The 15,090-nt window shown below is 36.2% G+C and overlaps 1 protein-coding gene across 1 annotated transcript in view; it reads left to right on the top strand.

Annotated features, from left to right (window-relative positions):
• LOC121430531 overlaps window positions 1–14,276 on the top strand; it is a 37,491-nt gene extending 23,215 nt beyond the window's left edge. The window contains exons 2-5 of the mRNA XM_041627825.1: window positions 7,832–8,029; window positions 8,428–8,515; window positions 9,205–9,404; window positions 10,079–14,276. Of these exons, the coding sequence (XP_041483759.1) occupies window positions 7,832–8,029; window positions 8,428–8,515; window positions 9,205–9,404; window positions 10,079–10,710 (1,118 nt within the window). The 3' untranslated portion in view covers window positions 10,711–14,276. The remainder of the gene's footprint in view (window positions 1–7,831; window positions 8,030–8,427; window positions 8,516–9,204; window positions 9,405–10,078) is intronic.
• The last annotated feature ends 814 nt before the right edge of the window (window positions 14,277–15,090 follow it).

The following is a 15,090-nucleotide window of genomic DNA, read 5'->3' as shown; positions in this document are numbered from 1 at the left end:
TCAAAAATTTAATCGTTCGAGTATATATGAGTTTCTCCAGAATTTTAGAAAGACATGGTAGTAGGGAGATAGGTCGATAATTGTTAATATTCAGTCTATCTCCTTTCTTATAAATGGGAATGACTTTTGCAATTTTCATGGAGTCAGGAACTTGTCCATGAAGTAAAGACAAATTGAAAATGTAAGCAAGAGGATCAACAATATATGGAATTATAGTTTTAAGTATAACGTTATTGATATCATCATAACCGGAGCTTCTTTTATTATCAAGATTAGAGACAATATCCATAATTTCATAAGGGGATGTCGGGGTCAAAAATATTGAATTTGGATTGGGTGTACCAAGAAATTCGGTAAATTGTTTGTATGAGGGCGCTATATCCATAGCAAGGCGGTTTCCGATCGATGAAAAATGGTCATTAAATATATTAGCGATGTTGAGGGGCTGTTGAATAATCTCGTTGTTTGATTTAACTTCTGAAATGACATCTTTATTTTCTGAGACATTCATAGCTTGCTTGAGAATTTTCCAAGTGTTTTGCATATCATGTTTATGTAGTTGTAATTTATTTTCGAAGTATCTTTTCTTTTCAATACGAATGATTTTAGTCAGTGTTTTTATAAGATGTGTATTTCAATTTGGTATTTTCTGTTCCTTTTGCTTTATATTTATAATAAAGATTATTTTTTCGATTAATTGAGCGAAGTATGGATTTGGAGATCCAGGGTAGTCTAGGGGACTTTTTATAATTCATCTTGTCATTCCTCCTTTTAGGAAGGTGAATGTCAAATTGACCTAAAAGCAAATCGCAAAATTTATCGTAACAAGAGTTAACCTCTTCTATGTCATAAATACAAGACCAATCCATATTTTCAAGACTTGTACTTAATCTGTTTAAATTGCCTAAATTGACGCTACGTCTTGAGGAACAAGCACCTTGTCGAAAGGACGGTTGTGCTAATTTGTAAGAAGTCATAATTGGATAGTGATCTGTAATATCGGACAAAATTATGCATGAATCAGGATGAGGTATAATATTAGAGAAGATGTTGTCAATTAGCGTAGCAGATAAGTTTGCGACACGAGTTGGTTTGGACACAAGTGGTAGGAAAGAGGCCGCTAAGAAAGTTTCAACTAGCTCGTGTGCAATTTTATTGTTTGTAAATTTCAGTATATTTATATTGAAGTCCCCCATAATAAAACAATCCTTGTTGGTGAAAGTGGGACAATTTAACAGGTCAGATAAATACGAGGTAAAGTCATTTGCATTAGAATTTGGAGGTCGATAAACGACACCTGCAATTACATTCCTGGCGCCGGTGATCTCAATTTCTATAAAAAGAGATTCAATAAAGTCATTGACAATTGAAATATTTTCATGGATAGAGTAGCGAAAACTATGATGAACGTACAGAGCAACGCCTCCACCTGTCCTACCCTGTCTGTTTTTGTTAATGAAGCTATAGTTGTTTAAGGAAAATGGAAGGTTAGTGTCCTGGGATAGCCACGTCTCTGTAAGACCTATTATAGACATAGGTTGTGGTTGTGGGTTATTCAGTATCAATTGTAAGTCATCGAAGTGCTTGCTCAAGCTTCTTATATTCAAATGAAGTAGGGAGAATGTATTGGTATAAAAATTCTTAACAATATCATTAAATTGGGAAACGGTTACGTATTTACAAAGGGAAGTATGTGCCGGGTCATTGTGATCAAAGTCAAATTGCAGCTCTTCAGCCGATGAACTGATGGCATCAGCAATGAAATTATCATATGTACCTGAAGAATATGTGGGGGTTACATTAGTGGGAGGAGATCTAAACAATTCAAATAGTTCGTCATCTGTTAAAGAGTTAAAAGCGAAATTGTTATCCACACTGGCCATTGAGTGCTAGGAATTAAAACCTGTAGAAAAGAATAATTGCCAGTATTGAAATCAAATGAGACATTGTTCGTACTCTCGTTGATGGAGGAGTAGTGAATGGTGAAGACGACAGAGGAAAGAAATATGCAGTGGAAACAGAAACAACGGTGGTGAATGACGGTCACACAAGAAATTGACAGACAAGATGATGCTCGCAACACTTAACAAATCAAAGCCATGAGAGAGAAAGAGAGAGAGGGGGGGGGGGGAGAAAGGGGGAGGAGGAACAGGGATGGTCTTAGAATGTAAAAGAATAAGATAAAAGAATGATGATGTAGACAGACTAATGCACACTAAAAAACAAAACAAAACAAACCAAGAAAAAAAGATGAGTCAACAAAGAATGCAACAAATGCAACAGAGAACGAGAACGTGTAAAACTGAAATAATATAAACTGCGGATACCCCATGGGGAGAGAGAGCAAGTTGCTTCTTTAAAAAAAAATAGCTAAAGCAAGTGTACGGACCTACTTGGCCCAGCAAATCTTTACATGCAATTTAAACTAAAATTTTACAGAATGTGATTTGATTCATCATAGTACGAATTGGTTTGGCAATATCTGGTTTATGATTTAATAAAATATAGTTAGGTTAGAATTTAATCAATTTGCAAAATCTTGCAATACAGTCTTAGTTTTGACTAATCGACAATGCAAAAGAAATAGGATCATATTTGTGATTAAAGAATGTTCATTGATAATCTCTTGCTAGTGAATACAATTACCATATAATTTGTTTGTGGTCAGACGACAATGCATCATCTAGTTTTGTGATCAATCGAGATGGTATTTCAGTGAGATCTTGGATGTAAACTCCATTACAACTTTGGTTGCAATTAATTTGCAATATATTCCAATCAGATCTGTTGAGCAAAATTATACATCAAAACAAGATATTGGTTGTCAAAAATGTGAAGCATATTTGAATTAGATTGTTGGTTGTGAGCATTACTGCACAACAAGATTCTGGTTGTGAACAGTCTAATAATAAGATCTTGGTAATGGATAATTTAAGCTACATCTTGATCATATCTTGGTTGTGATTAGTATACTGCTATTAACGATGTACTGCATGATGCTCGCAGCGAGAATCTCGTTGCGAACAACATGCAGCACATTTGCAGTGTCAGTTTTGATCGATCATACTGCATTTCAAGAAATTTTGATAAAGATTAATCTATACTAATTTTACAATAAGATCTTAGTTGTGAGCAAAGCATATCTCATCACAACAGGAAGCTGGTTGTGATCAATCTACAATGGTCTGTTTCATGACATTACAGATGAGATCAATCTGCAAAGTATTTTAACCAGATATTGGTATGGTGAATATAATTTGCATTACAAAGACGTAGGCTAGTCATAGTTTAAAGAATATTACAGTTACATCGTGTGAACAATATATATTGTATCGCAATAAAATATTGGTTGTTATCAATTTCCAATCAGATTTTGTCAACAGCGTATTCAACATCATCGTTATCATAATAGGATATTTGCTGTTAATAATTAACCCTATATTCCTATTAAATCTTGTAAACAATATATACCGCATCACAATAAAATATTGCTTGTTAACAGTTTACATTCTAATCCAAACAAATCTTGTGAGAAATATACAATGCAACACAAAATATATGGTTGTTCTCAATTTGCAGTGCATTCCAGTCAGATTTTGAGAACATTATATACTGTATCATGATCAGGATCACAATAGAGTATTTGTTGTCAACAAACATATCTTGTGAGCAATATATACTGTATCACAAAAGAAATTGGTTGTTAATATGTTTTCATTATATCTCAACTAGATCTTGTGAACAACAGCATATACTGCCCAGAAAGATAATTTATAATTCCATTCAGATCCTGTGAACAAATACTACATCATTGTGATCACAATAAGTTATTGGTTGTTTGTAATTTTTGTATCCAATGAGATCTTGTGAGCAATATATACTGCACCACAATAGGATATTTATTGTTCACAATTGGCAGTGTATTCTAATCAGATTTTTTTTTCTGGCGTTATGTACTATAAAATCATGATCACTATAGAATATTTTATTGTTAACAGACAGATCTTGTGAGCAATGTATACTGCATCACAAAAAGATATTGGTTGTTGATAATTTTCTATGTGCCTCAACCAAATCATGTCATTATACTGCCTAACAATAAGATATTTGTTCTTCACAATTTATGATTCTATTCGGATCATGTGTACAAAGTGGTCTGCATCTTCGTAATCACAATACGTTATTGGTTGTTTGCAATTTGTAACTTATTCCAATCAGATCTTGTGAACAATAAATACTGTATCACAATACGATATAGGTTAGGTTGTCAACAGGTTGAAGATATTCTAATCACATCATGTGAACAAATATACTGCATCACAATAAGCTGCAGGTCGTTTGCAATCTACAGTATATTTTACAAATGTTGTGAACAATATATATTCCATTAGCAATGTATTCCACTCGAATCAAGTGAACAATAAATACTATATCACCATGAGGTACAGATTGTGATCAATCTACAATTGCATATTCCTATCAAATCTTGTGATCATAACAAGATATTGGTTTTTAACAATTTGCAGCCTATTACAATAAGATCTTGTGAAACAAGGTTCAATCCATTATCATGTTCTCAATGAGTTATTGGATATTGGCAATTTACAATTTATTCCAATCAGATCTTGTGAGCAAAATATACAGCATCATATATGATTTTGATTGCTAACAGTTTCCAATGTTTTCCAACCAGATCTAGCGAACAATATACGCTGTAATATCATGATCGCAATAGGTTATTGGTTGTTAGCGATAACAATTTATTCCAATCAGATTTTGTGAGCAATACATGCTGCCTAAAATTAAGATATTGATTGTTGACAACTTAGAATTCGGAATAGATTATGTGCATAATATATATGCATCAGAGTAAAGATATTGGTTGTTCACAATTTGCAGTGCATTCTAATCAGACTTTGGTAACATTATATACTGTATCATCATGATCACAATGGAATAAGGATCGTGTGAGCTATATACTGCATCTGAAAAGGTATTTGTTGTTATTAATTTTCAGTGTGTTATTAATTTTCAGTGAGGGGGGGGGGGGGGCTCCTCCTCGCGTCGAATATACGCGCCTTTTTATTCATTTTTTATTGCGTGTGTGTCGAAGTACAGTAGGTTTTTATACTTGAGTGACCATTTTGGTAAATCAGGCGGGATTTTTAAAAGTGCTGAGGTACGTGTTCATCACAAAAGCACAGAGAATCAATCGTTAAATGAATAATGTTTATCGAAATACTTTTAACAGTTGAGAGAATGACAGTGTTGTGTGCGTATGGGGGTTTCAAGAAGTAAGGGAACCGGGAAAACTTCCCTGGCCCAATATTGGTTCTTTACAAGAACAATTTCCAAGGGAATTCTAACCTTTCAACGTTTTTCCTCGTTTTATTATACCATGCAATCTTACCAGTGTTTTTTTTATTTTGATCAGTCATCGAACTAGTCAAAGATCTGGATTCTCACCCCTCTTTCGTTAATCCTGCCTGTTTTGCTTGGACTATTTTTGTGCATAAGTCAGTATTGAATCTTTGGAAGATTGCCAGGGACGGTACAACCAGGAGACATAGGCCACCGCTCCGGTGATTTTTTTTTTTAGACTACGTAATTATAGGATCTGCAAAAATAAAACGAAAGAAAGCGGAAAGAAAGAATGAAACAATGAAGGAAGGAAGGAAGGAAGGAAGGAAGAAAGAAAGAAAAATTCGAAAGAAAGAAGAGCATAAAGAAGAGAGGAAGTCGTCGTCAACCCGTGTAACTGTATTATTATATATTTTTGTGTTCTTAAAGAAATAAATTACAATATTTACACACAACTGAGGAGATATAAAATTATAATATAAAGATAAATGTGCATTTTGCCTATTTATTTCGTGTAACTCTGTTACCACTGCCGTACCTGTGATTCGATTAAGGAAAAAATGTCTGCTTGCCCCCTCTTTTAAAAATATCCCGGTCTGTTTGTTGTTTTTACTCCACATTATTAATATCAGCATAAATATTATCATCAAATCCATATTTTACTTATTTATTGTTCAAAATTAATATCTGAAGGGGGAATACTCCGAAATTCAATTTTGCTCGATTTACCCTGGGCCCGGCAGCCACTGTACAGCGCCAGATTGACATTGCTATATCCCTTAAACCGTTAAACGACAAACAGGGTGTTACTATTAGCATTAGCTTTATCATGTCATTAATAATATTAACTCCATCATAATCATCGTGATTATCATATTTATTTTTATTTCGCGTTTATAGGTCACTATGAAATTCAAGTTTGTCGAGAGCTACATCATTAATTCCAAACACATTATGAAATATCTTAAACCAAGTTTCCAATGTCGAATTACACAAACAAACACTAATTCACTTTATACTCCTCAAAAAAGAGTACTATATAAAATGCGTTCTGACTATTCTCTTAAAATGAGCCTTTTCCTCAGCCTTCCAAACCGGTGAATTTGATGAAAAGAGGAAATTCCAATTGTGTTTGGATATATTCAATACAATGATAATGTATATTTGCACTACGTTTAATTGTAACTGTATTTCAAGGATCTGAAAGTGGGCATGGGATTTTCGAGGTTGGTTCCAGTCTATGGTTGGAAGAACTTGGAACATTGTCATTGGCTTCATGCATTTCGATTTAGTAAGCAGGAATGTTTTTTTACTGATTAACTAGAATGACTCTATGCAACACAATCATTTAGAAATGAGCATCATCATTATTACAGGCATGAACTGCCTGGGACCGCCCCATGCCCATACCGTTTCCGCGAAGCTTTGACATGTTTACCAGTGATGTAATCATGCAGTGTTACACATAATTATGAAAGGATAGAGTATTAACCAATTATATCGAGAACAAGGGATTATATAGGTTCTCTCCAAGAATTCTTATTTTCCGATCCGAGAAGCGTTTCTCAGACAAACCTTGCTTTTTGACAGTTACCGTATAGTAATATTGCCTCTCAGTCAATCAAAGTGAAAGAAATTTGTCAGATCCGTCAACGTGATGGATGAATTATTATATGACGAAACGCTCTCCAAAAGGCCATCATGATTTCAACATGCATCTTTAATTTTCCCAGTTCAAGTCTTGGCTGTTTGTATGGAAACAGAGCGGAGTCGTTACGGTCTAATCTGGGGGCTCTGCATTTGTTCCAACCGCTCATGCGGAGAAAGGGTGGAAGATGGCATGCAACCCAGATCTGTCTCGGCCGGGCTTGTCATCCGTGAATATATCCACGTTTCAATTTACCAGGAGCAGTCAAGTCTTGGTCTTGACTGTCAACATCGATTCAGGACCGTTGTAAACGGAACCAGACTCGTTCTCGATGCAGAACGGTAAAGTGTGTCACACGTACAACCTTGTTGACCATGGACTGTATCCCCCGCGCTCTACGCGATCCGACTAATACGACGCGATTTTCGAACAAATCGCAGTTAACATTAAAATGAATCTTCCAATAAGTGAAATTATCTTATTTGAAGCTCAACATGGCGCTCTGTATGATAAATTCACAATTCTGCTATGCTGCTATAGACGTTTGGTCGGAGTTAAATTAAGTCCAAATCGGTTTCAAGTCGCAGTAAATGATGACGTCATTACGATTTATTGGTTCTGATGTTATTCATACCACTATTCAAAATATTGATATGAATGATATAGTCTTCAATGTTCATTCAGCAAATGTTATTACAGTTTCTTTGAAAGTCGGATCGCATTGAATCGTGTAGGAAGAACCAAGCTTTCTTTGAGATCCACTTACGATTTCGTTTCCACTCCATATCACTAACGTAGTATTTTCTCTCTTACCTCACACAGTTCAAGCCGTTTGTAATCCACCCCAATCCGTTTCTGGTACCCATCACAACGGAACTCAAGCGGAGTACAATCCAGGCGATGTTCTTATTTTTACCTGTGACACCGGATACGAAGCAAACTACGACCCACCTACTATTACCTGCATCGACAACGGGAATGACATACTTTGGAATCCACCCAGTGTTTCGTGTGAACTAGGTGTGTACAATTAAATTCGATTTGAATGTTCAATTATCAATTATCATTTAATTATTATTACTTTAAATACGAGTGTCATCTGTAGTTTTCTTTGTGTACAAAAAATTGGGAGCATTTCATGAAAAGACCTGTCGGATGTTTTATCCGACAGTTACCATAGTAACTGTGCCTCTCAGCCAATCAAAGTCAATGAACGTTGTCAGACAATAATGTTGAACAAATACTACCCTTGCCTAGTCTCGTGTGTTAAAATAAATAAATAAGTACAAACGATGCCTGCTATAGAATATCGTCGTGTGTGGAAAATGAGTCTTTCTTCATTCTTTATTCATTCGAAAGTGTGTATAATTTCCAGTAATCCTATTAAAATAATTTCGGGTTTTTTTTACCACTCACAGACGTGATATCCCTCGTTATCGCCATCGTCGTCGCATTGGTTGGAATAATCTTCTTCGTCCTAGCCATCATTTGGTTGAGGAAAAGAAGGTAATACCCTCATTATCATATAATAGCAGTCATATGGGACATTGTAAGAAACTTAAGCTCAATTGGAAATCAATAATGGGAGAAGTTGACTTGCAATCTACACTAAACTGCATTTAGTGAAAGGACGTACACGCTTGACTTGGAATGAACGTTATTTTATTGCAACACCATATTTAGATCTATGGGCCATCAGAGATTTAAAACAAAAATAAAGTCGGAGTAATTCAGTTTTGGATGTGTTCAAATGATTATCGCCAATATGCAACTTAAAAGTAACATTTTAATATGAAAGAATATTCGATATCACGGTTTTGAAAAAGATCTCCTTTAAAGAGAGTCCATCTTCGTCCCACAACATTTGCGTGCTTGACCCTAGCTTAGTAAGATAACAATTGCCTTCTGTGTTTTAATAGAAACCAAATAAACACTAGACCAGGCGAATATTCACGAAGTCTAAGTAAAAGTTAGAAATTTAAATTTTAGATATAAAACTTAAAAAATATCCAATGACGTTTCGGCATCTGAACGTCAATTCATCAAAAGTGCATCAAGTCACACCATTGTTAAACATGTTAAAATATATGATGTTTTTATCGTTCTCCCCACCCTCTTTACGCATCCACTACCCCTCCCTCTTCTTTCTTTCTCTCTTTATCTTGCCTCACCTATGTACTTTTCCTATCGTACAGGGCGGAGAGGGACTCGAGGCGTATCCGCAAGAAGAGGGCCAGCTCCAACAAATACGCTAACTATGAACCCCGAGGTTCGACCAGGGATGGTAATGTCAATCACGGCATGACTGAGATCGAGATGGATAGCATGGGTATACCGATGAGGGCCAACGGGAGCATGGTGTCGAGGAATGGAACCAACGGGCACGGTCCGAATGGTAGGTATTGTTACTTTGAGAGGGGTTGCATGGGGAGGAGCCAGAAGTTCTAATGGTAATGCTGGTTAATTGTTGCTATGGTGATGATTGTAAAGATATACTATAATTTCCAAGAGGAAGTGGGATGATGATGTTGATGGTCGTGGTGGTGGTGGTGATAGTGTTATTGCAGATGTTGTTTGTGATAGTAGTGGGGATAGTGATGGTGGTGATGATGATGATGGGGATGATGGTGATGATGACAACGATCGAGTTGATTAAAAGTTATTCCTATTGATAGCAATGTGTTGATAACTAAGCTGATAGCGGTTCGACGATTGTCGCATTGTTGATGCCACCGCATGTTAGTGAATTAATATTGTGCCAATCATACTGATAACGATAATGATGATGATGACGGACAATGTCTGTGAATTATAATTCTAAGTAATTTCTGACAAATATGACGATTCTCCTAACTAGTGACGACGAGATTGAAATGATGATAGTGCAGGTGCTACTGCTGCTGATGATGATCATTGGTGGTGACGATGATGATGATGGTGACGATGGTCATCTCCATGACGAGGTCGATAGTTACAATTATAGGTACATAATGTAAGACGTTCGATACGAGTACCTCACATATGAAAACAAACGAAACATTCACAAAACTCCTTCCACTTTACCTACAGGTCTTCTTTGGAGTCCGCCATCAGCTCGAGGACAAGTCACCAAGGATGAAGAATTCGCCGTTCTGCAGCGAAGCCGCAAGTCATCGGCCACCTCACGGTCAAGCCGGACCGACAACATGCCCACCAAAACACCCAGCGGCGTTCATCTCAACCCAAACATCGGTGACGTCGAATTTGGCGCGCAGAATGCGAGCACCTACAACTTCAAGGATATTGGATCGGCAATGAACGCCATGGCGCCACCGACGCTGATTGCAAACTCCATGGAGATGTCGCTCCCAATGCCCGACTCGATCTCCCCGAGAACAACAGATGAGAATGAAGATAAGGAAGACGACTTCAACGGCCTCTACGCGGCTGTCGACAAGTCGAAGAAGACGAATGATAACAACTCAAGCGGCAGCGTGAAGGTCGAGGCGATGATCGAAGAAGACGGGTACTCGGCGGTTGGTTCGTCCGGTAATTTCAGCGCTCATGAAGAGGCAATTTCGGATGATCCGTACTCGGAGGTCAAGAGGAATGATTTAGACGAAGAGGACGACTATGCCGTTGTAAAACGCGTCGAGGAAACGCCAGAAGATGTTCCCGAGGCCAATGATTTTGGTGGCCTGTACGCAAAGGTTCAGAAGTAAACAAACATGGATTTCAAACGACTGCTGAGACGTTTCACAAAAATGACGATAAAACTAACTGACGGGAGACGCAGAAAACAGTGTTATATTCGGGTTATTGCTCTTCTTTTTTGTAAATCATTTTATTGTGAGCATTTATTCCCCAACATATGTCACTTTACATTATATCCGGATATTTGCAGAAAAAAAGGATATGACTGTTGAAACAGAAACTATGAAACAGTTCCAGCGTGGATTATTAAATAAAGACTATGCATTTGGTGAATTAAATTTTCTGTACATGGTTATGTCAAAGAACATTTTATATATTTCTAAAGCATTTCTATAATAAAGCAAGTATTGTTTATGCATTGAATATGTTTATACTATAGTATATGATATGGTGATCCGAATAATGATGTATTTTGTACATGTCTGTGTGTCGTTGCCGATTATGTTCTGTGACGTTTATGAAGGAGAAATTTCGTGATTTTGCGTAATTATGATTAATGTATTAGTTTGTTTTCTTTATATCTTTCAGCTGAAATATTCAAATCAAGTAGCCATCAATTTTAGTCATACATATGTGCATGCATCCTCTTTATTGAAATATAATTTTTTTTTAAATAAAAGATGATGATTATGATGATGTTGATAACAGTGATACGTTGATGATAAAGAATATCAAAACCATTCTCTATTACATGTATTTAAAATAAAGGCTTTAGAATATGCTACACAATAGATAAATGAAGTACACTAAAAAGTAACAAAAAATATATATGCAGTATTTGTGATGATTACCCGAATTTTCCCGTTTATGCCTTTCGTTAAGAGGTAAAAATGGTGAATGTAGATACATGTGCTTAATTCTGTAATGTACATAATTGCAATTAGAAATGATAGCTATCAAACCCTTTCAGAGACATTTTTTAATGATCAAAGATCTATGATTTTTTTATCTTAAATGGAGGTGAAGCGGGTTAATTATATTCCCATTGGTTTCGGGAGATTATATTGGTATTTTTTTTTCATCTTGCTGGCAGGATTTGGTTTTTCTTGGGGGGGGGGGTGGAGGTACGACAAGTATAAGTCCATGAACGTTCTTTATCAGAATATTTTGTTCAAAGTATCGACCAAGCAAAATCCATCCATCCAAACAACAAGTCGGTCTGAATCAATGCCGGAGGAAGAAAAAACATCACTCTCGGAATTCTTTTTAGCCAGCATATATAAGTTCCAGACTTCCAGCCAACTGTTGATTAAGAAGTACCCGATTTCATTGGGCATCAAATTTTGTTTTAATCAACAGTTCACATGTGCATATTTAAACCAACTATTAGCTGCTAAAACAGTTTCAGACAGTGTGGCTGTTGAATGCAAATTTGATTTGATATTCATTAAAAGATTTGTGCCCATCTTTCAAAGTTTTTTTTTTATTAATATCGAGTAGGAAAAACCAGTGACAAAATCACCTACAATTCGGATGTCATGCGGGATGTCATGTCAAATCATGTTAGCTAAATATGACAAACATTGAAAATTTGTCATTGTGGTCCGTCAGCGTGATCCGCTTGCTTGGGTATATATGCATATACCTTTACAACAAATTCTGGCTTTGTTGGCTTGCCATAACAAGGCTGATCCAAAAGTGCAGGTCCAGATATGCATGAGAGGGATATTTGCAAATCTGCCGTCCTTAGTATTATCCTAAGCCGCTCTGCTGCATAGTAATCAAACGATTGCCCATTATCTTACAAAGCAGACTAATGTTTAGCCTTATTGTCATGGCCTGCTAAAATATGAAAATCCAAAGTTATAGTCCTACTATACTGTCATTGTCAGGTACATCAATTTTGACCTTGGGAGTGTTTCATGAAAAGGTTAGTGATTTTTATCGATAGATGTTATCAGCTATTGTAAGTCCTCGCATTTGATTCTTCCTCTTTGTCTTCTTTTTGCTTGCAATCAGCCAGAAATGACTATTTTAAAAATTGGACTATGGACAAAGCAGTCTTCTTACAATTCATGAAAAGCTCCAATGATTAAGCTATTTGTTTACGGATACACAATGTAAATCCCAGACTTTTAAATGTCTTCCATTTAGATGAAAGACTTTGTTTATTTCTGTATGGCTTATGCATGTGGCAGCCAATACAGACTTTTGTGGGTATAGGCCTATTGTATAATTATACATACCATGTGTGTAGTATATAACACAGAGTTACTGATGTTAATAGAGCTCTGTGATATTTCAAAGTTTCGTATTTATTCACCTCTCAATCTTAGCTTCTCGTTTCCACTCTTCAACATAATATAGAAATGTTACAAGGTGCTATCGTTGCAGACATCATTTGTAATTTAAAAGAAAGATGGGACCAACTTCGGTACACTGAGGTACTCCTGTATCACTGAATTTTGATTCTGATAGCTTATCATTATGCCCTTAAAGGTGTTGACGACAATATGAGAAGTGAATTACCATTGAAATTACACAAGTTCGATCATATGATTCGATCGATGAAATTCCATCATTGAGGTGATAAAACCTTTTGAAAGCATCGTCGGTATACGCCTTCAATTGTTTATTGTTTTAGGTTCATCACCATTACTAAATAATTCATGCAAAAGCCCTCTTTGATAGTTATTTAGCTGTCTGTTTGATTTCCAAATTGATTTGAAGTATATTAGGAGCATGTCTGTCCAAAACAAATTCCCACGGCATATGCAATGTTTCCGCAATCTTCGCAAGATATTAAGTTAGTGTGATTGGTCCTAAAGCATTGATTGATTCCCATGATTGCCTTGTCTTTGGTCGCCGAGAAGGGCCAACGTTGTCCACCATGCAGTATCAATTGATGACAATGTTACCATAATTGTTTTTGTACCACGGAGACTAATACATTACCAAAGGTAAAAAAAGTAATATTTTTGCGAATGACCATTATTCTAATTTTTGTTTAAATTGTCATATTCGCAGTTTTAAAAGGATAATGGTCATTACACGATAGATGCCTTCTAATAGACTAATTTTCTTAACTTTTCGTGGTATATATATATATATATACCTTTTATAGTTTAATGATGGCTATTTGATTTTATCAGAAATGGTCATTTATTTCATTAGCAATAATCGTGGTCTGGAGTTGTTAAGAGTTAAGGTTTACATAAAGATGTCTCCGTTTTATTTGGCGCATAATGACAAGGCTCGTAATCAGAATATTGCATTATGGTTAGGGAACCATAACCATTATGACTGTTGTTGATGCTTTTCAGAATTTCTGTGGCACATTGCCTTTGAAAGTATATGACTGGAAGGCTCCACTGGCATTCCTTCACGCATGTACAATGTACAAGACAATGAAAATTTAGTCTCGGTCAAATTAAATTTCTGTTAAGTACTGATTAATATCATTGATGCTATTGAAAATATTAAAGTTTATCGTTTTATCAAACAATGATATTTTATACTCTTACGAAATTCCAGAGCTTATGTGTTATCATGGGGACGTTTACGTGAATTCTATTTAGAGTGCTGCCTGATTGGTATATATATTTGAATAAAATCGCTTTTTATAATAAATTCAGATCCACGAGTCATAACCTCTTCAGTACTAGACTAAATGTTGAAATGGTGAGAATATTACATGTTGGGACGTATCGAGTGATGCAGATTTAGAATTGGCCCCGTCCTCTTTATCTACTTTCCCTTTTCTTTGTATAATTGTTTTCTTTCCGTCATCTCTCTTCAAAACTTTTCTCTCTATATCTCATCAATGTCAACTCCCCATTCCCTCTCTCTCTTTACACGTACATATATTCGTACTCCACGTTTTTTCCTTGCCCCTTTCTCGTTTCCCTTTCTCTGCCCCTCGCAATATCCATCTCTTCACCCCCCCCTGATATGTTCCCTTCTTCCCCTCTCACCCCATCTATTACTCCCCCCTTCACGTATTCTCCCAAACTCCACCCCCCCCCCCCTCTGCACTTTCTTTGATCATACATTCACACCCACGAAGCCGACTCCTGAATGACGAACGCTTTTAAGTTATTTCCAAAGGCATAATTGCGCTCGATTTGGATGTGGCTTCGTTGTTGTGACTGTACCATCATGCATTCCCCATACGAAAAGATGTTCTCCATCAAAGTCCCTTTCACAGTTGGTCGTGCGACTGCTTTCAACGGTTGCAATTCTGTGTAACATATATTATGACAAACGATCGCACCAGCAATTGTGAAAGCCCCTTTACAAACACTGCTACCCAGATCATTTAACTCTCCTTATCCAATATTTCCACTTAAATGACCAAAAACAAATTGTTATCACTGAATTTCAATATATTTATACAAAGTCAAGAATAGATATTTCTGTACACATGCAAACAGAAAAGAACAAGTACC

The sequence above is a fragment of the Lytechinus variegatus genome, chromosome 17, assembly GCF_018143015.1.
Source record: "Lytechinus variegatus isolate NC3 chromosome 17, Lvar_3.0, whole genome shotgun sequence".
In the NCBI taxonomy this organism is placed as follows: domain Eukaryota; kingdom Metazoa; phylum Echinodermata; class Echinoidea; order Temnopleuroida; family Toxopneustidae; genus Lytechinus; species Lytechinus variegatus.
Note: the sequence above shows the minus strand (reverse complement) of the source record. Positions and strands in the feature narration are given on the sequence as shown.